Genomic DNA, 22,577 nt, shown 5'->3' with positions numbered 1-22,577 from the left:
CTGGACTCTCTCTGACAGGTCTTCATTTCCCTTGCAAACTCCATTCAAAAGCCAAGGGGCTGAAACAGGCTGCCTCCCCACCCCCACCTAGCGCCTGCCCGGCATTCTTTTTCAGTGACTTGTAATAGGGAGGGAAGAAGGGAGGGACTTTGCAACTCAGCAACCTCTCCCAGTTTAAGTTGCAAAGAGGTAGCCCTGCCCCGTGCCATAGTTTATGCTTACCTGCCCACTCCACCTGTCTTGTCCCAGTCCAGCCTGGCCTCAACCCCGCCTACCGCCCTCAATGGGGAAGGGACTTGGGTCACCATAAGGAGGGGCCATGCAGATTTAAATGCTTGTGGCGCGGTGCTTGGGTGTGGAGGGAGCAGAGAGACCGAGGACGCTGCACCAGCCCTTGTCACAGCAGGTGGGGACATAAGGGCAGGTTGGGGGAAACGAAACAGAAACACCTGTGGGAGCCAGGGGCCAGTGGCCCCAGGTAGATTTATTGAGGGACCCGGGGCCCCATTTACCACCCTGGGCAGTCGGAGCTTCCAGCTGGGAGGTGGGAAACCCCTGAGCCCTTGGGACAGACGGGGAAACTGAGGTCCTTCCCAGACTGCTATGCAGTTGGGGTGTATGGGGGGCTGTCTGGAGGTTCCAGCAGAATATGTGGTGTGCTGTTTAGCCCTGCAGGTGGGGTATTCCTTGTACCCCCTTGCAAAAAGTGAGGTTAGTGGTGAGAAATCTTATGACAGAGGCAATTACGCCAACCATCAAGAGACTCCTGGCAGCCCTCTTTGGGTGAGGGAGGTGGTGCTGACCCAAGGAGGAGCTACCAGCTGTCCAGGGTAAGCAGCCACAGGGATGGCTTCTTGGCTGCTATGGGGGGGGGGGGGCCTGGGAAGAAGAGGAAGGGAGCAGGGCTGTGTCTCTACCCCTACTTGCTTACCATGTCAAGCTTACAAAAGAGTCGTTGACTTCTGTCTTTTGGGCAAGGTACAGCTGATGCCCTCTTTCACGCTGCTCACGATGGGGCAGAGGCCAAGTTTTCTGTCTCCATGTGTGCTGGGCTGAGTCTGTCCAGCCTGGCCTCCTCATTCTGTTCTGACCTAGCTCAGCGCTGCAGCGGTAGCAACGGGGGCCCTTGTGCCTATCATTGTCACAGCCTGGGGTGAGGGCTTACCCTTTGGTGTGATGACAGGTGGTGTCTGATGTGCTCGAGATACTGACCCACCTGGCTCAGAAATGACCCTCTTTCCTCTTGGTGGCTAGAGCAGCTTGTCACCATCTCTTCAGAAGCAGGAAGGGCTTATCACTATCACTCTCTGCCAGAGGAGTGCCTGCTGCCTGCCTTCCCCAAACCTTTCCCCTAAGCCCTAACAGAGGCTTCAGTCCCAGACCTGGGACCCTGATCCTTTACCTTTATCTACACTTCCTGGGACTCCCGCCCTCCTCAACAGAGTTCTGTATACTACTTAAATTCTTGACCCCTGTGTCTGGTTGTTTTCCCAGGCAACCACTGCAGTTGCCAAGTGTCTACTCCTCCACACGCCTGGAAAGGGGCCTGGCCCAGGGAGAGTCATAGCAGGTCCAAGGTCACCCACCAACTGACAGGGAGTGGCTGCCAACTACCGGCTGCACCTCACACGCTCCAGAACTCAGTCTCTCGGCCCCACCCCTTCCCCAGAGTCCTTGGTCTCTGGTTCTTTGTCAGAGGCTTCCCACCCTGAATCTGCTCTTTGTTCAGGGAACTTGAGCTGCGTGCTTCAGCTTGTGTTGGCTTCTCACTCGGGCCTTGCCTTTCTGTATGAAGCGTGCTTGACAGGGCTGGCTGTCCATGTTCAGGTCAGGAGCCACTAACGACCATGCGCTTCTGGCAGTCTCTATCCCTACTCTAGTCCCAAGGCTCTGTGTCACACCTTTGCAGGACAGTGAACTGCTTGTCCTGGATTCCCCCTGCCCCACGCTCATCTAGCCATATGTCAAGGGATAGTACCCAGGCTCCACCTCCCTAGGGTCTCTCCCCTGTGCTCTGCCCTGTCCTGGGCAGAACCACACAAGGTTTCCCCCAACTCAATGCTTCACAGTGTTGGGAAGCAGAGTCTGGGATGAGTCATTAGGGGTGGTCTTAGGACACACACGGTCATGGAGGGGACAGGAGGCAGGTTGGTGGGAGAGGCTGGTCTGCCGTGCTCTCTAGCTTGTCCCTGAAAGTAGACATGTCCAGGCAGCCCTGTGTCTACTACAGTCACACTGTGCCTCCGAACCAGTCTCTCAGATACCATTGGGTACCTTCCTGAGTGCAGGAGGAGAAGGTCTGTGGGATGGGCCTGGTCTTGTTGTGGCTTTCAGGTCCTGTTGGTCATTTGTTACCTCTTCCAGTCATCTAAAAAAAAAAATGCCATTGATTCACTACAGCTGTCGACTGGGGTCACTGGGGCGTGACCGGACCCCCTTCCCTGGGAGTCTTCTCTTTGGCCAGAGTAGCTGTATTCTCTCACTTACTGTCAGCTGCCACGTGATTATGAGGACCATTACATCCACGGGGTAATGGCCCTTCCCCCCACCCCCTGCCAATCAAGTCTGCCCTCACAAGTATTTCTTCTCTATGGATCCTGGAACTCACTCCTCCAGTGTGAAGCCCACTGCTCCTAGACCTTGATTTCTGGGCAGGAGATGACCCTGCACTGGGACCTAGCACTAGGAATATCCATGGTTTAGAATAGAAATACTATGTCCAAGGGATGGTGCCAAGACGGCAGGGTGTCACCTGGGAGCCGACATCTAGGCTGTGCCTTTAACATTATCCCTACATCCTATCTGCCAGCAGCTTCTGTTGAGCAGTGCACAGAGCCACAGCCAGCTTCAATAACCACTTGGCCTTCCCCTAGTGAATACCTGAGCCTCCATGGTCAAGGAACTCTTTAATTTGTTCTTCCTAAAGACATGAGACAACCATAAAGTATCTCTGTGGCCACACCAAGCTGATATGGGACCCCAGTAACTCTCAGGCTCTAGGAGCTGGTGGGTGTTCCTAGGGTCCAGGTCGCTGCCATAGCATGGTCAGTAGGTGCCTGGCCAGAGCTCTCCTCCACTAGAGTTGGGCTGCACCTCTTTCTCTTGACGTCCATTCTTGCCCAGGAGTTGGGGGCTGGTGGTACCTGTACCCCAGGCACCGGAATTGGGCTCTTGTTCTCTCATGGTCCTATCAATAGCCCTTCATATGTTCTAGGGATAGCTGATCTTCTAACTCTCTCTGGGACTCTCTGTGGCTAGACCCCTCTAGCTGCCTCTCCTCAGCCTCCTCAGGTTGTCACTAGCACCTGGACTTTGTTGTTCTGTGTTTGGGCCATTACCACTTCCTTCCTAATGGATAAGTCAAGGCTAGTCTGAAAGCCCTGGGCTCATTCCATGCCACAAACACGCTGCCAATGCCGGGGCTGCTTTCTTCAGAGAGACACAGCCTTCCACAGGCTTTCAGCGTCAGTCTCTGTAAGGGTTTGTGCGTTCAAGAGTCCTTACCGCTGTGTTCTGTCTCTCCTCTGTTCTAGGAAACCCTTCCCTGACCAATCTGATTCTTGGCCTATCCCTTGCCACCCTCTTGGGTTGGTTCCTGACTCCTTAGGCTAAGTTGTGGGAGACAGAAGGCATTGGCCCTACAGTGGGTAGGCTGACTAAGGAGGGACACTTTCACTAATACAGGGGCATCAAGGGTGTCTACAGCTTTGAGAGTTTGGCATGTATTAATCAAGATACTCATCCTAAATTAGAGCCCCGACCACCCTGACTTGGGACTTATTCTTGGCAAAGGGTGGTTCTGTTCTATTTGCGGTTTCCTGTTCTGGTTTGGGGCCCCTAACAATATAGCTGCTTGGGTCTTCGACCACAGCTGTTCAACTGCCCACTCCCAGTCTTTCATGGCCTTACCCCTGCCATCGGTGTCTTATATACTTTTTCCATGTCCCACTCTGTGCCCTAAAAGCACCTCCCACCCGTAAAGAGCTGTATGTTGGCCCTGAAGCTGGCAGCATGGGCCCTGGGCATTCTGCTGCAGACTGGTGGTGGGCACTGTTAACTCTGTCCAGGTGCCTGCCTAGTTGTAGGCCAGAGGCCTGAGACTCTGAGCAGTGGGTTAGCAGTCCGATACCCCAGAAGGCTCAGGACCAGCCTGAGGGAGGGAATGAAGAATGACATTTTTACCAAAGCTATGGCCGGATGCCGTCTCAGTAGTAACTCTAAGGGTCATGGCTTTATAGCCTGCAGAGTCTCCCCCCAATCATGTCAAGGGGCTGAACCTGGCGCAGGCCCTCAGATAGGGCAATTCTCGAAGGCATCAGTGGGACCACTTGCCCGTTACCCTCCCTAAGTTGGCCAGGTCTATTCTACTGAATCACGTGCTATCAAAGGCTCTTATCATTCACAGGATAGGCTATGCACCTGCCTTGGGCAAGCTGCCCAGCCAGCCAACTTCACTCCCATTTCCCTGCCTTCCACCTTCCATACGTGGTGTAGGCATTGGTGAGGAGCCTTGAGGTAGCTGATGAGAGCGTGGAAGGCTCCTGTGCACATGGGGCAGAAGCCTGGGCCTACAGGAGCAGGAAGTCTGGCTGAGAATTGATGGGATGAGCTTCAAGGTGCCATGGCAAAGCCATGAGGTCTTAGATGAGTGGGAGGTGAACCAGCAGGCAGCCAGCGTGCAGCTGGACCCGTTGACGCATCTTTAAGAACAGAGTAGAAGGGGGATTGTGACGTGTAAGGGCACAAGATGATCTGTATCCAGAAGGACACAGAGCGGGTTATGACTTCAGGACTGGCTGGCTCAAGCTGCAGGTATAAAGAGCCGAGAATATCCCGGGAATCTCTTGATTCATTGGACACAGATGGTCAGAGCAGAATCCTGGTACAGGAGGATCCTGTCTTCAGTGACCAGATTCAAAGTCTGTCTGCTAAGTTCCTCAATACAAATATGTGTTGGGGAAGGGTAGGCAGGCCCCTCCCAAAGTTCATGCAAGGACCAGCCTGGATGAACTTCCGAGCAGAGAGAATGTTCCGGAAATACTGAGGCTGTGAACTAAGAAAGGACACAGTGTGAAGACTCAGTCTGCAGGGTGGTTGGTTGTCTTCTCCCTGAGCGAGTCTGCCATCTTCTAGAGATGCCAGGTGCACTGGATTGGAGCCAGCAGGCCTCTGGGATGATCTCATCTTAGTTACATTCGCAGAGATCCTGCTTCCAAATAAGGTTACAGTCGTGTCCTGCAGGTTAGGACTTTGAGTTGCCTTTCTGGGCAATCAATTCAGCCCAACTCCAAAGCTCCAAGTCTTGGCAGAAGCTTAGAGACCTGGAGCTGAGTGACCCAGGACACACGCAGGCATGAAGACCCAACATACGTCTTCTGAGTCTAGGACAGGACTGGGGAGGAGGCCCCAAGCCCTATGCACTAGAAGCCTGGAGGCTTGGAGTAGAAGCCAGATGATCCACAGGGACTCCCAAGAGCAGCTGGCCTCAGCTCCCTGTGTGTTATGAGTATGGTATGCCAGAAATGTGGACAAGCATGTCTGTGTCTTTCTACGGTGTCAGAACTTATTGAACGACAGCAAGCTCACAAGGTTCAGCAGTTTCAAAATGCAAAGAATTTGCCAGGTAATCCCACCGACTCCAGTAATCTGGCCAAGGTGGAGGCAGTCAAGATGCTGTGCTCTTAATTACTAAAGCAACCTCTCACCCAGCACACAGTAAACGTCTTTATACATTTCTATGTATATGTGTGGCTTGGAGAATGAACGCAACTCAAAGAGGCTGCAGCTGGATTCAAGGAGAGTCCTCGAAGTTCTGAGAGTCTATTGATAAGACGCCAAACAAGACCAGGAGGGAGCTGCTGCTGTCAGGGTTTGAGAACAAAGCCATAGAGTCTGTGTGGGGAACAACAAAAGCAGGGTTCAAAACCAGGAAATGGTGGGTTCAGGTCTAGGTCCAGAGAAACAAAATGATAGAGGAGCCCAGAGTCAAGTAGGGCGCATCAACAACAGAGGACAGAGTCAAGCTAAAGCTGCGACAACATTTGTGGGGTCCTCTGCTTGCCAGTTCTCGATGCACCACCAGGTGCCAGGTGGATGCAAGGCCAGGCCATCGCAGTGTTAGGCGTCCGTGACTTTATGGGATCCGGGTGAGGGAATTGTATGCTTTTCTCAGATGGGTATGTCTGATAAGTTCTCCGGCCTGGTTTTCCCTGGTAATGGCTTTAATACGCCCATGTGTACCTACAGTCGCAGTTCACGCTGATAAATTTTTATGGTGCCTTCCTTTCTACTCCTGGGAATAAGTCCTTTCAGCCTGTGTGGAAGCTGGTGCCTGACAGACGGCTCTGTTTGTGGACCCGCCCAGGGCCTGCAACCTACTTCCCTCAAAATGGCAAAAGCCAGATTGTAGAATGGTGTCTCCCAGGGCGAGGCACAGCCTGGAAAGACACTGTTTCCTACAGTATGGTGTAATTTAAAGTAGGGTGCAGTCTGATTTCAAAACTGACCATACTGACTCTTGCATTGTCTGAGTTCTTTGGGCAGCTTGTCTTTGTCTTAATCCCTCTTGAAGGGACTTGCAGGTTGGACCCTTCTCCCCCAAACAATGAGATTTGTTCATGCCCTTGGAGGTCCTTGATTACCATGAACCTCTGTGGCTGCTCAGGGGTCCTCCTGTCCTTACATTTGGCTGTGGATTCGGGACTATCTCAGCTTAGATGAACCTATATCCGACCCCATGATCCTATCTTTTCCACCTGCCAGGTCACTCAGGGTCCCTGACTGAATCTTTCTATCCCCTACAGGTCACACGTGAACCTTAAGCAAGTTCTGGGCTACCAGTTGTCCGTGATGAACGGCCAACCCCCTCCTCTTGATGTCGTGGTTGCCAATGGCATTGAGCAACCCATTGTCCGTAAGATCATGAAGCACCATTTGGGACCCAGCACATGTTCTGAGCCCCCAGCGGAGGCTGTGCCACCTACCACAGCCAGAAGCATTGCTGGGGTGTATGTGGAAGCTTCAGGGCAGACCTGGAGCTTCTACGCCGCCATGAAGCAGGGCCTCCTGCCTACTGGGCTTGGGCTGGCTTTGCTCGAGGCCCAGGCAGCCACTGGAGGCCTTGTAGACCTTGCCCAGGGTCAGCTTCTTCCTGTGTCTGAGGCACTAAGGCGGGATCTGGTGGGACTGGAGCTAAAGGAGAAATTGTTGGCTGCCGAGCGTGCGGTTACTGGCTATCCTGACCCCTACGGAGGAGGAAAGCTGGCCCTCTTCCAGGCCATCAGGAAGGAAGTTGTGGACAGGACCTCGGGGATGAGATGGCTGGAGGCTCAATTAGCTACTGGGGGCCTGGTAGACCCAACCCAAGGAGTGCAAGTGGCCCCAGAGGTAGCCTGCCAGCAGGGCCTTTTAGACAAGGAGACATGGCTCAGCCTGGTGGAGTCAGAACCCGGCATGGGTGCCCCAGGTTTTTTTGACCCCAACACACTAGAACAGCTGCCATACTGCATGCTGTTGAGTAGGTGTGTGCAAGACCCCAGCTCAGGGCTGCCCCTGTTGCCCTTGAAGCCCACCTTTCGTACCCTCGGTGGCGCAGCCAGTGCGTCAGCGCTGCTGGAGGCAGGAGTACTAGATGAGGAGACAGCTCGAGGCCTGCAGGAGGGCACACTGGTGGTGCCTGACGTGGCCACACGCCCTGAGGTGCAGCGCTATCTGGAGGGCACTGGAGGGTTGGCGGGGGTTGTCCTATTGCCTGGAGGCCACAAGAAGAGCTTCTTCCAAGCTACAGTTGAACACTTGCTCTCAAAGGGCATTGCAGTGCAACTCTTAGAGGCTCAGGCAGGCACTCGCACCCTCGTGCACCCAGCCACGGGTCAGCCTCTGTGGGTAGAGGAGGCAGTCAGGGAGGGTGTGGTGGGCCCAGAACTCCACGAGCAGCTCCTGGTTGCAGAGCAGGCAGTGACCGGGTATCATGACCCTTTCAGTGGCTCCCGCATCCCCCTTTTCCAGGCAATGAAGAAGGAGCTTGTGGACAAGCCACTGGCTCTGCGCCTCCTGGATGCCCAGCTGGCCACAGGTGGGCTTATATGCCCAGCTCGCAGGTTCCGGCTGCCCCTGGAGGCTGCCCTGCGCTTTGGCTGCCTGGATGAAGAGACTCGGCAGCATCTCTCTCAGGAGATGAGCTTTTCAGATCCCACCACACATGAGAGTCTTCACTACGAACAGCTGCTGGCCCTCTCTGTCACCGACCCAGAGACAGGGCTTGCTTTCCTGCCTCTCCCGGGAGAAGCCCATGCAAATGAGCCCCAGGGACCCGCATTTATTGATCATTGCACTCGGCAGGCCTTGAGCAAGGCCACAACTTCCATCTCTGTAGGGAGGTTCCAGGGCCGGCCTGTATCCCTCTGGGAACTGCTCTTTTCTGAGGCAGTGCCCATTAAACAGAGGGCAGTGCTTGCCCAACAGCACCAGAAGGGGGCCCTGTCAGTGGAGGAGCTGGAAGCTGAGCTGAAGGCCATTGTCGAGAAGGCTGCAGCCACTGCCAAAGTCACCTTCGCTGGGTTGAGAGACACCGTGACACCAGGAGAACTGTTGAAGGCTGAGATAATCAACCAGGACCTGTTTGAGCAGCTAGAACGTGGGCAGACCTCAGCCCAGGATGTGGGCAGCCTGGACTCAGTGCAGAGGTACCTGCAGGGCACAGGTTGCATTGCAGGCCTGCTGCTGCCTGACTCCCAGGAACGCCTCCGTATCTATGAGGCCCGCAGCAAGGGGCTCCTCAGGCCTGGTACTGCCCTGATTTTGCTTGAGGCCCAGGCTGCTACAGGCTTTATCATTGACCCCAAAGAGAACAAGAGATACTCTGTGGAAGAGGCACTGAGGGCTGGCGTCATTGGGCCTGACGTATATGCAAAGCTGCTGTCGGCAGAACGTGCGGTCACTGGCTACACGGACCCCTACTCTGGGGAGCAGATCTCCCTCTTCCAGGCCATGCAGAAGGAACTCATTGTCAAGAATCATGGCATCCGCCTGCTGGAGGCTCAGATCGCCACTGGTGGTATCATCGACCCTGTGCACAGCCACCGTGTACCTGTGGACGTGGCTTACCAGCGTGGCTACTTTGACCAGATGCTGAACTCTATCCTGTTGGACCCATCTGATGACACCAAGGGCTTCTTTGACCCCAACACACATGAAAATCTCACCTACCTGCAGCTTCTGGAGCGCTGTGTACATGAGTCAGAGACAGGCCTGCATCTCCTGCCCCTTAGTGGTACACGACCCCAGCTAGTAGACAGCGCCACTCGGCAGGCCTTCCAGAGTCTACTGCTATCTGTGAGATATGGACGGTTCCGGGGGCAGAGAGTTTCTGCATGGGAGCTCATTAACTCAGAATACTTCAAAGAGGACCAGAGGAGGCAGCTACTGCAGCGCTTTCGGCAGCGCAAGGTCACACTGGAGCAGGTCACTCAGCTGCTGGAGAAAGAGATGATGAGGTGGGCAGACATCACAGTGCCTGCACTACAGGGCCAGGTCAGTGCCTACCAGCTCTTAGAGGCCCACATCATCAACCAGGAACTCCTAGACCAGGTGCTGACAGGGGCGGTCAGCGCAGAGTCCCTCCTTCACATGGGTGACGTTCGCAGGTACCTTCGGGGCTCAGGCACCGTGGGTGGTGTGCTGTTACAGCCCTCCAATCGGCGACTCAGTCTCTACCAGGCCATGAAGCAGAAGCTGCTGGCTCCTGGTGTGGCCCTGGCCTTGCTGGAGGCCCAGGCAGCCACTGGAGCCATCACAGACCCCTGCAGTACAGAGAGCCTGACGGTAGACGAGGCTGTGTGCAGGGGAGTGGTGGGAGCAGACGTGTATGGCAAGCTGAAACGAGCAGAGAGTTCTATCACTGGCTACAGAGACCCCTTTTCTGGAGAAAAGGTGTCCCTGTTCAGGGCCATGAAGAAGGGCCTTGTCCCGAAGGAGCAAGCAACCCGCCTATTAGAGGCCCAGGTGTCCACAGGAGGAGTTGTTGATCCCACAACCCACCTCCACCTCCCCATGCCTGTGGCAGTTCAGCGGGGCTGCATTGATCAAGAGATGAAGGTGGCCTTGTCCAGCTCTCCTGAGACCTTTCCCACACCTGATGGCCGGGGACACACCAGCTATGCCCAACTTCTGGAGCAATGTCTCCAGGACAAAGCCTCTGGCATTCACCTCCTGCCCCTGACAGAAGATGCTCCCGCGATCCCCACTGACACTCAGATCCAGGAGACCCTACAGGCATCAGCTGGCACTGAGGATGGCTTGTCCCTCTGGGATCTGCTCACCTCTTGCCATTTTACTGAGGAGCAGCGCAGGGGCTTCCTTGAGGAGGTAAGGGTTGGGAAGACTTCGGTGCCACAGCTACAGGACACCGTGCGCAGCTGGGTGCACGCAGCAAAGCTCCTGGCCCGGGCCCGCATCACCGTGCCAGGCCCACGGGGTGAGGTCCCTGCCATTTGGCTACGAGATGCTGGTATTATTACCCAAGAGACCCTGGAAGCATTAGCCCAGGGCATACAATCACCGGCTGAAGTAGCCGAAAAGCCTGCTGTAAAGGCCTGCCTCTGGGGCACAGGTTGTGTGGCGGGTGTGCTTTTGCAGCCCTCGGGGACCAAGCTGAGCATTGCTCAGGCTGTAAAGAATGGCCTTCTGCCCACAGGCCTGGGCCAGCAGCTGCTGGAGGCCCAGGTGGCATCTGGCTTCCTCGTCAACCCGCTAACCAACCAGAGACTGTCAGTGGAGGGGGCGGTGAAAGCCGGCCTGGTGGGCAGGGAGCTGAGTGAACAGCTTCAGCAGGTGGAGAGGGCCGTCACAGGGTATTCAGACCCTTACTCAGGAGGCTCCCTTTCTCTCTGGCAAGCCATGGAGAAAGGGCTTGTGTCCAAGAGTGAAGCTTTTCCTCTCCTCCAAGTCCAGCTGGCCACGGGGGGTGTTGTGGACCCTGCCCATGGAGTGCACCTGCCCCAGGCGGTGGCCTGCAAGCTTGGCCTCCTGGACAAGCAGACAAGCCAGGTGTTGACTGCCACTGAGAATGAAAACAAGCTGTTCTTTGACCCCAACTCCCGCGAAAAGGTGACATACCAGCAGCTCAAAGAACTCTGCGTGCTGGATGCCGACACTGGCCTGTGGCTGCTACCACTGCCCCAGGATACCATGCTTGAGGTGGATGACCACACTGCGGTGGCACTGAGGGCTATGAAGGTACCCATCAGCATGGGGAGGTACAAAGGACACAGTGTGTCACTCTGGGACCTGCTACACTCTGAGTACGTTGGGACCGAAAAGCGGCGGGAGCTGGTGGCACTTTGTTGTTCTGGGCGGGCTGCTGCCCTGCGGCAGGTCATCAATATGGTCACCACCTTGGTGGAGGCTGCAGAGAAGCAGCCCCCGCAGGCCACCTTCAAAGGGCTCCGGAAGCAGGTATCAGCTGGGGACTTGTTTAGGTCCCAGCTGATCAACAAGCAGACACTGGATGAACTCAATCAGGGGAAAAAGACAGTCCAGGAAGTGACAGAGATGGACAGTGTAAGGAGGTCCCTGGAAGGAGGCAACTTCATCGCTGGGGTCTTTATTCAGGGTACAAAAGAAAAGATGAGTATCCCAGAGGCCTTGAGAAGGCACATTCTGAGGCCAGGCACAGCGCTGGTGCTGATGGAGGCGCAGGCAGCCACCGGTTTCATCATTGACCCTGTGGAGAACCGGAAGCTAACTGTAGAGCAGGCCTTCCAGGCTGGGATGTTTGGCAAGGAAACCTATATGAAGCTCTTATCAGCCGAGCGTGCTGTCACCGGTTACACGGACCCCTACACCGGGGAGCAGATCTCCCTCTTCCAGGCCATGCAGAGAGACCTCATTGTCCGGGACCATGGCATCCGTCTGCTGGAGGCTCAGATTGCCACGGGGGGCATCATCGACCCTGTGCACAGCCATCGCGTGCCTGTGGACGTGGCCTACCAGCGTGGCTACTTCAATGAAGAGATGAACCGCATCTTGGCTGACCCGAGTGATGACACCAAGGGTTTTTTTGACCCCAACACGCATGAGAACCTCACCTACCTGCAGCTGCTGGAGCGCTGTGTGGAGGACCCCGAGACAGGCCTGTACATGCTGGAAATTGTCAAGAAGGGAGAAACCTACACGTACATTGATGAGGCCACAAGGCAAGCTCTGAGATCCAGAACTATGCAGATGTCCGTAGGCAAGTTTGCAGGCCAGACGGTGTCTGTGTGGAACCTGCTGTCTTCTCAGTACTTTACGGAAGGAAGGAGAAGAAAGCTCTTGCAGGAGTACAGAGCCCAGAACATAGGCCTAGACAAATTGCTGGAGGTCATCACCTCCACCGTGGAAGAAACAGAGAAGCAAAACCAAAACTTCAAGGTGGCAGGCATCCACGGTGACGTGACTGCAGCGGAACTGTTCAACGCTGGGATCCTTGATAAGAAGACCCTGGATGCGCTTCACAGTGGGGAGCGAGGGTACCAGGATCTCCGCCAGCTGGAGCATGTCAACACCTACCTGGAAGGCAGCAGTTGCATTGCTGGAGTGACCGCACCCCTCACCCAGGAGGTGATGAGCTTCTACGAGGCCAGCAGAGAAGAGCTCATCCCAGCAGGGTTTGCAGCTCAGTTGCTGGAGGCACAAGCTGCTACTGGGTACCTGATGGATCCCCGTACCCACCAGAGGCTGTGTGTGGATGAGGCCGTAGCAGCTGGCCTGGTGGGTGAAGACCTGCGAGAAAGGCTTGTAAATGCAGAAAAGGCAGCAAAGGGCTACAAAGACCCAGCCACAGGCGAGACTATCCCACTGTTCCAGGCCATGGAGAAGAAATTAGTTAGGCGGGAGGAGGCCCTGAGGCTGTTGGAGGTGCAGGTGGCCACAGGCGGGGTCATTGACCCACGGCACCACCACCGAGTTCCCCTGGAAACAGCATGCAAGCGTGGCTGTCTGAGCGATGACACCGTTGTGCTGGTTGCTGATCAGAGGCACATGAGGAAAAGGTTTGTGGATCCCAATACACAAGAAAAGGTCACGTACCAGGAGCTGCAGGACAGGTGCCAGAGGGAGGAGAAGTCAGGCTGGGCACTGTTCCCAGTGGTTAAGGACAAAAAGGACATGGAGTATGTTGATGAGGCCACTAAAAGGGCCCTAGAGGCAGAGCAGGTGGAAGTGACTGTGGGGAGGTACAGAGGCCAGAGGCGGTCTGTGTGGGAACTGCTGAACTCAGAGTATGTGTCGGAGGAGAAAAAGATGGAACTGGTCAGGATATACAAAGGCGACACAGCCCGGGCACTGCAGAGAGTGGTAGAAGTTATTCTACAAATGATTGCAGACAAGGAGAGAAAAAGCAGGCAACTGTGGTTCCGAGGACTACGAACTCAGGTCACAGCAGAGGAATTGCTCAGCTCAGCCGTCATCACCAGACAGACTCTGAAGGATCTGGAAGAAGGAAGAACTACAGTAGACCAGATAGAAAGAAACGAAGATGTGAAAAGATACCTCAAGGGCACCAGCTGCATTGCAGGAGTCCTGGTGCCCGTCCAGGGAGAGCCTGGCCGTCAGGAGAAGATGAGCATCTATCAGGCCATGTGGAAGGGCGTGCTGAGGCCCGGCACTGCCCTGGTACTGCTGGAGGCCCAGGCGGCCACGGGCTTCATCATCGACCCAGTGCACAACCGCAGACTGTCTGTGGAGGAGGCCGTGGCAGCAGGCGTGGTGGGTGGCGAGGTCCAAGAGAAGCTGCTGTCTGCTGAGCGTGCTGTCACCGGCTACACGGACCCCTACACTGGGGAGCAGATCTCCCTCTTCCAGGCCATGCAGAGGGACCTCATTGTCAAGGACCATGGCATCCGCCTGCTGGAGGCCCAGATTGCTACTGGTGGTGTAATTGACCCTGTTCACAGCCACCGTGTGCCCGTGGACGTGGCCTACCAACGTGGCTACTTTGATGAAGAGATGAACAGCATCTTGGCAGACCCTGGGGATGACACCAAGGGCTTCTTTGACCCCAACACACACGAGAACCTCACTTACCTCCAGCTGCTTCGTCGCTGTGTGCGGGACCCAGAGACTGGGTTCTACATGCTGCAACTGGCGGGAAAGGGCTCCAGTGTGCACCACCTGAGCGAGGAACTGAGACGTGCCCTCCGTGAGGCCAGAGTGATGCCAGGCACGGGCGACTACCAGGGCCAGAGCATCTCTGTCTGGGAGCTTCTCTTCTACCGCGAGGTGCCCGAGAGCCTGCGCCAGGATCTGCTGCGCAGGTACCAAGCTGGTGGGCTGACCGTTCAGGACGTGAGCACCACCCTCCTCTCACTGCTGGCTCAGACTGATGACAGTACTCCTTATGTGAATCTAGAGAAAGTCTTGGGCAAGGCTACCATGAAAATAAAGGTTGGCCATCTCCAGGGAAATCAGGTACCTTTGTTAGATGTGATGTTGTCCAGCTACGTTAGTGACAGTACCAGAAAGGTGCTGATGGGCCAGTTAAGCAGTGGGACACTAACTCTGCCCAAACTGACCCAAAGACTCACCACTATCATTGAGGAGGCAGAACACACACAGGAGGCTGAAGCACTTAAAGACAGTGTGTCACACCAAAGGGAAACTGAAACAGAAAGATCAGGGACCTCCCCAGACAAGAGTAAGAAGGACAAGGCTGAGACAGCCAGGCAGACCCAGGAACAAGCCCTGCGAGCTGCAACCATGCGCCTAAACTGTGGGAAGTTCCAGGGTCAGCCAGTTTCAGTGTGGCAAGTCCTATTCTCCTCGTACTTAAGTGAGACCCGCAGAGAGGAGCTCCTTGCCCAGCACCTAGTTGGTTCCATGGCTCTGCAGGACCTCATCACCATTCTCACCAAGATCATAGAAGACACTGAAGAACAACTCAGCAAAGTGTCCTTCCCCGGCCTAAGACAAACGGTGTCTGCAGCTGAGCTGCACACATCTGGAATATTGGACAAAGACACCCTACATGAACTGGCACAAGGCACAAAGACAATGCAGGAGGTGACAGAGATGGACTCTGTCAAACGCTACCTGGAAGGAACCAGCTGCATTGCGGGAGTCCTGGTGCCCGTCCGGGGAGAGCCTGGCCGTCAGGAGAAGATGAGCATCTATCAGGCCATGTGGAAGGGCGTGCTGAGGCCCGGCACTGCCCTGGTACTGCTGGAGGCCCAGGCGGCCACGGGCTTCATCATCGACCCAGTGCACAACCGCAGACTGTCTGTGGAGGAGGCCGTGGCAGCAGGCGTGGTGGGTGGCGAGGTCCAAGAGAAGCTGCTGTCTGCTGAGCGTGCTGTCACCGGCTACACGGACCCCTACACTGGGGAGCAGATCTCCCTCTTCCAGGCCATGCAGAAGGACCTCATTGTAAAGAATCACGGCATCCGCCTGCTGGAGGCCCAGATTGCCACAGGCGGGGTAATTGACCCAGTACACAGTCACCGAGTGCCCGTGGACGTGGCCTACCAACGTGGCTACTTTGATGAAGAGATGAACAGCATCTTGGCAGACCCTGGGGATGACACCAAGGGCTTCTTTGACCCCAACACACACGAGAACCTCACTTACCTCCAGCTGCTTCGTCGCTGTGTGCGGGACCCAGAGACTGGGTTCTACATGCTGCAACTGGCGGGAAAGGGCTCCAGTGTGCACCACCTGAGCGAGGAACTGAGACGTGCCCTCCGTGAGGCCAGAGTGACGCCAGGCACGGGCGACTACCAGGGCCAGAGCATCTCTGTCTGGGAGCTTCTCTTCTACCGCGAGGTGCCCGAGAGCCTGCGCCAGGATCTGCTGCGCAGGTACCAAGCTGGTGGGCTGACCGTTCAGGACGTGAGCACCACCCTCCTCTCACTGCTGGCCCGAGCCAAGGATGGGAGCCCGCGTGGAGATCCCCAAGGAACCCTGGGTAAGGCCACCATGGAAGTCAAAGTGGGTCGTCTCCGGGGCCCAGAAGTGCCGGTTTGGGACGTTTTGTCCTCCAGCTATGTGAGCAGGGACACCCGGAAGGAGCTGCTGGCCCAGTTCAGCTCTGGGAAGCTGACTCTGCCCATGCTGACCCGAAGGCTGACCACCATCATCGAGGAAGCCGAGGAGACTCAGGAGTCCAATCCAAAGCTGACTGAGGCCTCTCTTGACCGACAAGACACCAGGGCCAGAAGCTCAGGGACCTTCCCAGACGAGGAGACGGTTGAGGACAAGGCCGACACTGCCAGGCAGAACCAGGAGCAGGCTCTGCGTGCTGCCACCATGAGCGTCCACCGTGGGCAGTTCCGGGGTGGACCGGTTTCCGTGTGGCGAGTCCTGTTCTCCTCGTACCTAAGTGAGACCCGCCGGGAGGAGCTCCTCGCCCAGCACCTGGCTGGCACCCTGGGTCTGCAGGACCTCATCGCCATCCTCACCCAGATCATCGAGGAGACAGAAGAACGGCTCAGCAAGGTGTCTTTCCGTGGCCTGAGGCACCAGGTATCTGCATCTGAGCTGCACACGTCTGGCATCATAGACCAAGAGACCCTGCGGGAACTGGCACAAGGGACCAAGACCCTGCAGGAGGTGACAGAGATGGACTCTGTCAAGCGCTACCTGGAGGGCACCAGCTGCATTGCAGGTGTCCTTGTGCCCATCCAGGGAGAGCCTGGCCGTCAGGAGAAGATGAGCATCTATCAGGCCATGTGGAAGGGCGTGCTGAGGCCCGGCACTGCCCTGGTACTGCTGGAGGCCCAGGCGGCCACGGGCTTCATCATCGACCCAGTGCACAACCGCAGACTGTCTGTGGAGGAGGCCGTGGCAGCAGGCGTGGTGGGTGGCGAGGTCCAAGAGAAGCTGCTGTCTGCTGAGCGTGCTGTCACCGGCTACACGGACCCCTACACTGGGGAGCAGATCTCCCTCTTCCAGGCCATGCAGAGGGACCTCATTGTCAAGGACCATGGCATCCGCCTGCTGGAGGCCCAGATTGCCACGGGCGGAGTCATCGATCCTACTCACAGCCACCGTGTGCCCGTGAACGTGGCCTACCAACGTGGCTACTTTGATGAAGAGATGAACAGCATCTTGGCAGACCCTGGGGATGACACCAAGGGCTTCTTTGACCCCAACACACACGAGAACCTCACTTACCTCCAGCTGCTTCGTCGCTGTGTGCGGGACCCAGAGACTGGGTTCTACATGCTGCAACTGGCGGGAAAGGGCTCCAGTGTGCACCACCTGAGCGAGGAACTGAGACGTGCCCTCCGTGAGGCCAGAGTGACGCCAGGCACGGGCGACTACCAGGGCCAGAGCATCTCTGTCTGGGAGCTTCTCTTCTACCGCGAGGTGCCCGAGAGCCTGCGCCAGGATCTGCTGCGCAGGTACCAAGCCGGTGGGCTGACCGTTCAGGACGTGAGCACCACCCTCCTCTCACTGCTGGCCCGAGCCAAGGATGGGAGCCCGCGTGGAGATCCCCAAGGAACCCTGGGTAAGGCCACCATGGAAGTCAAAGTGGGTCGTCTCCGGGGCCCAGAAGTGCCGGTTTGGGACGTTTTGTCCTCCAGCTATGTGAGCAGGGACACCCGGAAGGAGCTGCTGGCCCAGTTCAGCTCTGGGAAGCTGACTCTGCCCATGCTGACCCGAAGGCTGACCACCATCATTGAGGAAGCCGAGGAGACTCAGGAGTCCAATCCAAAGCTGACTGAGGCCTCTCTTGACCGACAAGACACCAGGGCCAGAAGCTCAGGGACCTTCCCAGACGAGGAGACGGTTGAGGACAAGGCCGACACTGCCAGGCAGAACCAGGAGCAGGCTCTGCGTGCTGCCACCATGAGCGTCCACCGTGGGCAGTTCCGGGGTGGACCGGTTTCCGTGTGGCGAGTCCTGTTCTCCTCGTACCTAAGTGAGACCCGCCGGGAGGAGCTCCTCGCCCAGCACCTGGCTGGCACCCTGGGTCTGCAGGACCTCATCGCCATCCTCACCCAGATCATCGAGGAGACAGAAGAACGGCTCAGCAAGGTGTCTTTCCGTGGCCTGAGGCACCAGGTGTCTGCATCTGAGCTGCACACGTCTGGCATCATAGACCAAGAGACCCTGCGGGAACTGGCACAAGGGACCAAGACCCTGCAGGAGGTGACAGAGATGGACTCTGTCAAGCGCTACCTGGAGGGCACCAGCTGCATTGCAGGTGTCCTTGTGCCCATCCAGGGAGAGCCTGGCCGTCAGGAGAAGATGAGCATCTATCAGGCCATGTGGAAGGGCGTGCTGAGGCCCGGCACTGCCCTGGTACTGCTGGAGGCCCAGGCGGCCACGGGCTTCATCATCGACCCAGTGCACAACCGCAGACTGTCTGTGGAGGAGGCCGTGGCAGCAGGCGTGGTGGGTGGCGAGGTCCAAGAGAAGCTGCTGTCTGCTGAGCGTGCTGTCACCGGCTACACGGACCCCTACACTGGGGAGCAGATCTCCCTCTTCCAGGCCATGCAGAGGGACCTCATTGTCAAGGACCATGGCATCCGCCTGCTGGAGGCCCAGATTGCCACGGGCGGAGTCATCGATCCTACTCACAGCCACCGTGTGCCCGTGAACGTGGCCTACCAACGTGGCTACTTTGACGAAGAGATGAACAGCATCTTGGCAGACCCTGGGGATGACACCAAGGGCTTCTTTGACCCCAACACACACGAGAACCTCACTTACCTCCAGCTGCTTCGTCGCTGTGTGCGGGACCCAGAGACTGGGTTCTACATGCTGCAACTGGCGGGAAAGGGCTCCAGTGTGCACCACCTGAGCGAGGAACTGAGACGTGCCCTCCGTGAGGCCAGAGTGACGCCAGGCACGGGCGACTACCAGGGCCAGAGCATCTCTGTCTGGGAGCTTCTCTTCTACCGCGAGGTGCCCGAGAGCCTGCGCCAGGATCTGCTGCGCAGGTACCAAGCCGGTGGGCTGACCGTTCAGGACGTGAGCACCACCCTCCTCTCACTGCTGGCCCGAGCCAAGGATGGGAGCCCGCGTGGAGATCCCCAAGGAACCCTGGGTAAGGCCACCATGGAAGTCAAAGTGGGTCGTCTCCGGGGCCCAGAAGTGCCGGTTTGGGACGTTTTGTCCTCCAGCTATGTGAGCAGGGACACCCGGAAGGAGCTGCTGGCCCAGTTCAGCTCTGGGAAGCTGACTCTGCCCATGCTGACCCGAAGGCTGACCACCATCATCGAGGAAGCCGAGGAGACTCAGGAGTCCAATCCAAAGCTGACTGAGGCCTCTCTTGACCGACAAGACACCAGGGCCAGAAGCTCAGGGACCTTCCCAGACGAGGAGACGGTTGAGGACAAGGCCGACACTGCCAGGCAGAACCAGGAGCAGGCTCTGCGTGCTGCCACCATGAGCGTCCACCGTGGGCAGTTCCGGGGTGGACCCGTTTCCGTGTGGCGAGTCCTGTTCTCCTCGTACCTAAGTGAGACCCGCCGGGAGGAGCTCCTCGCCCAGCACCTGGCTGGCACCCTGGGTCTGCAGGACCTCATCGCCATCCTCACCCAGATCATCGAGGAGACAGAAGAACGGCTCAGCAAGGTGTCTTTCCGTGGCCTGAGGCACCAGGTATCTGCATCTGAGCTGCACACGTCTGGCATCATAGACCAAGAGACCCTGCGGGAACTGGCACAAGGGACCAAGACCCTGCAGGAGGTGACAGAGATGGACTCTGTCAAGCGCTACCTGGAGGGCACCAGCTGCATTGCAGGTGTCCTTGTGCCCATCCAGGGAGAGCCTGGCCGTCAGGAGAAGATGAGCATCTATCAGGCCATGTGGAAGGGCGTGCTGAGGCCCGGCACTGCCCTGGTACTGCTGGAGGCCCAGGCGGCCACGGGCTTCATCATCGACCCAGTGCACAACCGCAGACTGTCTGTGGAGGAGGCCGTGGCAGCAGGCGTGGTGGGTGGCGAGGTCCAAGAGAAGCTGCTGTCTGCTGAGCGTGCTGTCACCGGCTACACGGACCCCTACACTGGGGAGCAGATCTCCCTCTTCCAGGCCATGCAGAGGGACCTCATTGTCAAGGACCATGGCATCCGCCTGCTGGAGGCCCAGATTGCCACGGGCGGAGTCATCGATCCTGCTCACAGCCACCGTGTGCCCGTGAACGTGGCCTACCAACGTGGCTACTTTGATGAAGAGATGAACAGCATCTTGGCAGACCCTGGGGATGACACCAAGGGCTTCTTTGACCCCAACACACACGAGAACCTCACTTACCTCCAGCTGCTTCGTCGCTGTGTGCGGGACCCAGAGACTGGGTTCTACATGCTGCAACTGGCGGGAAAGGGCTCCAGTGTGCACCACCTGAGCGAGGAACTGAGACGTGCCCTCCGTGAGGCCAGAGTGACGCCAGGCACGGGCGACTACCAGAGCCAGAGCATCTCTGTCTGGGAGCTTCTCTTCTACCGCGAGGTGCCCGAGAGCCTGCGCCAGGATCTGCTGCGCAGGTACCAAGCTGGTGGGCTGACCGTTCAGGACGTGAGCACCACCCTCCTCTCACTGCTGGCCCGAGCCAAGGATGGGAGCCCGCGTGGAGATCCCCAAGGAACCCTGGGTAAGGCCACCATGGAAGTCAAAGTGGGTCGTCTCCGGGGCCCAGAAGTGCCGGTTTGGGACGTTTTGTCCTCCAGCTATGTGAGCAGGGACACCCGGAAGGAGCTGCTGGCCCAGTTCAGCTCTGGGAAGCTGACTCTGCCCATGCTGACCCGAAGGCTGACCACCATCATCGAGGAAGCCGAGGAGACTCAGGAGTCCAATCCAAAGCTGACTGAGGCCTCTCTTGACCGACAAGACACCAGGGCCAGAAGCTCAGGGACCTTCCCAGACGAGGAGACGGTTGAGGACAAGGCCGACACTGCCAGGCAGAACCAGGAGCAGGCTCTGCGTGCTGCCACCATGAGCGTCCACCGTGGGCAGTTCCGGGGTGGACCCGTTTCCGTGTGGCGAGTCCTGTTCTCCTCGTACCTAAGTGAGACCCGCCGGGAGGAGCTCCTCGCCCAGCACCTGGCTGGCACCCTGGGTCTGCAGGACCTCATCGCCATCCTCACCCAGATCATCGAGGAGACAGAAGAACGGCTCAGCAAGGTGTCTTTCCGTGGCCTGAGGCACCAGGTATCTGCGTCTGAGCTGCACACGTCTGGCATCATAGACCAAGAGACCCTGCGGGAACTGGCACAAGGGACCAAGACCCTGCAGGAGGTGACAGAGATGGACTCTGTCAAGCGCTACCTGGAGGGCACCAGCTGCATTGCAGGAGTCCTGGTGCCAGTCCAGGGAGAGCCTGGCCGTCAGGAGAAGATGAGCATCTATCAGGCCATGTGGAAGGGCGTGCTGAGGCCCGGCACTGCCCTGGTACTGCTGGAGGCCCAGGCGGCCACGGGCTTCATCATCGACCCAGTGCACAACCGCAGACTGTCTGTGGAGGAGGCCGTGGCAGCAGGCGTGGTGGGTGGCGAGGTCCAAGAGAAGCTGCTGTCTGCTGAGCGTGCTGTCACCGGCTACACGGACCCCTACACTGGGGAGCAGATCTCCCTCTTCCAAGCCATGCAGAAGGAACTCATTGTCAAGAATCATGGCATCCGCCTGCTGGAGGCCCAGATTGCTACTGGTGGTGTAATTGACCCTGTTCACAGCCACCGTGTGCCCGTGGACGTGGCTTACCAACGTGGCTATTTTGACGAGGAGATGAACAGCATCCTGGCAGATCCCGGGGATGACACCAAGGGCTTCTTTGACCCCAACACACATGAGAACCTCACATATCTCCAGCTTTTGCAGAGAGCCATTCCTGACCCTGAAACTGGATTATTGTTTCTCTCTCTTTCTAAGCGCTAAATGTTTCTGGTTTTTTTCTCTTAAATACTGCAGTGTTTGCATAGTCCTTGGTTTGGACGTTGCTGTTTTTGTATACTTTTTTACTCTTCTGAATCATGGTTTAATTTAAGGTTATTCTCATCTTTCTAGCCTCCCTGCCCCTCTTTTGGTTGTTTTTTTTTTTTCCCTCACGTATGTCCTTCTTGTTTCTGTTGTTTTTCCTCCACAATTTTTTCGCTCTTTCTTTTACTCTTTCTCTGTTGGTTTTGGTGGGATCATGGACTTGGGAGGAGTGGTCTGATACAGCCTCTCCTTGTATTCTAGGCAGCCCCATGATCACCCACCATGTCATCCACACTGCTCTCAACCCACCTGTGATCTTCTTTCTTGATCTCCTAAACTGTGGGAATGGAGGTGGAATTGTAGGTGTTAGCCACCTTGTTTGTCAACACTCTTTCATATTTTTAATACGGGCACTTGGCACGTGATGTCCCCTGGTTTGGCCCTGTATTTAGCCCAACGTTGCTCACTTCCTCTCCATGCGCCTCTGAATCATCTCAGTCGTTCACTGTATTTCTGTTTTTAGTGCATACATGTCTTTTGATAATAAATGAATTTCTGACAATAAAATGAATTTTGCAGGGACTTATTTCCCCTGCGCTAAAGTCTCTCTCTCAGTAGCATTGGCTGCATTACTGTCACCTGTATTTCTCTCCCCTCATTGGGTGCTAAGTTTGTTATGA

The 22,577-nt window shown here is 56.7% G+C and overlaps 1 protein-coding gene across 1 annotated transcript; it reads left to right on the top strand.

The window, feature by feature from the left end:
- The first annotated feature begins 371 nt into the window (after nucleotides 1-371).
- On the top strand, nucleotides 372-22,483 carry Eppk1 (epiplakin 1). Its single transcript, XM_075959600.1, has 2 exons — nucleotides 372-406; nucleotides 6,804-22,483. The coding sequence occupies exon 2, from the start codon at nucleotides 6,850-6,852 to the stop codon at nucleotides 21,853-21,855; it is 15,006 nt and encodes a 5,001-aa protein (XP_075815715.1). The 5' UTR covers nucleotides 372-406; nucleotides 6,804-6,849; the 3' UTR covers nucleotides 21,856-22,483.
- The last annotated feature ends 94 nt before the right edge of the window (nucleotides 22,484-22,577 follow it).

The sequence above is a fragment of the Microtus pennsylvanicus genome, chromosome 2 (genome assembly GCF_037038515.1).
Source record: "Microtus pennsylvanicus isolate mMicPen1 chromosome 2, mMicPen1.hap1, whole genome shotgun sequence".
NCBI classification, from domain to species: Eukaryota; Metazoa; Chordata; class Mammalia; order Rodentia; family Cricetidae; genus Microtus; species Microtus pennsylvanicus.
This window is presented reverse-complemented; position numbering and strand designations above follow the sequence as displayed.

What these genes read in the sequence shown, in the direction of transcription:
- Eppk1 (XM_075959600.1), top strand. Translation starts at nt 6,850, where the DNA reads ATGAACGGCCAACCCCCTCCTCTTGATGTCGTGGTTGCCAATGGCATT.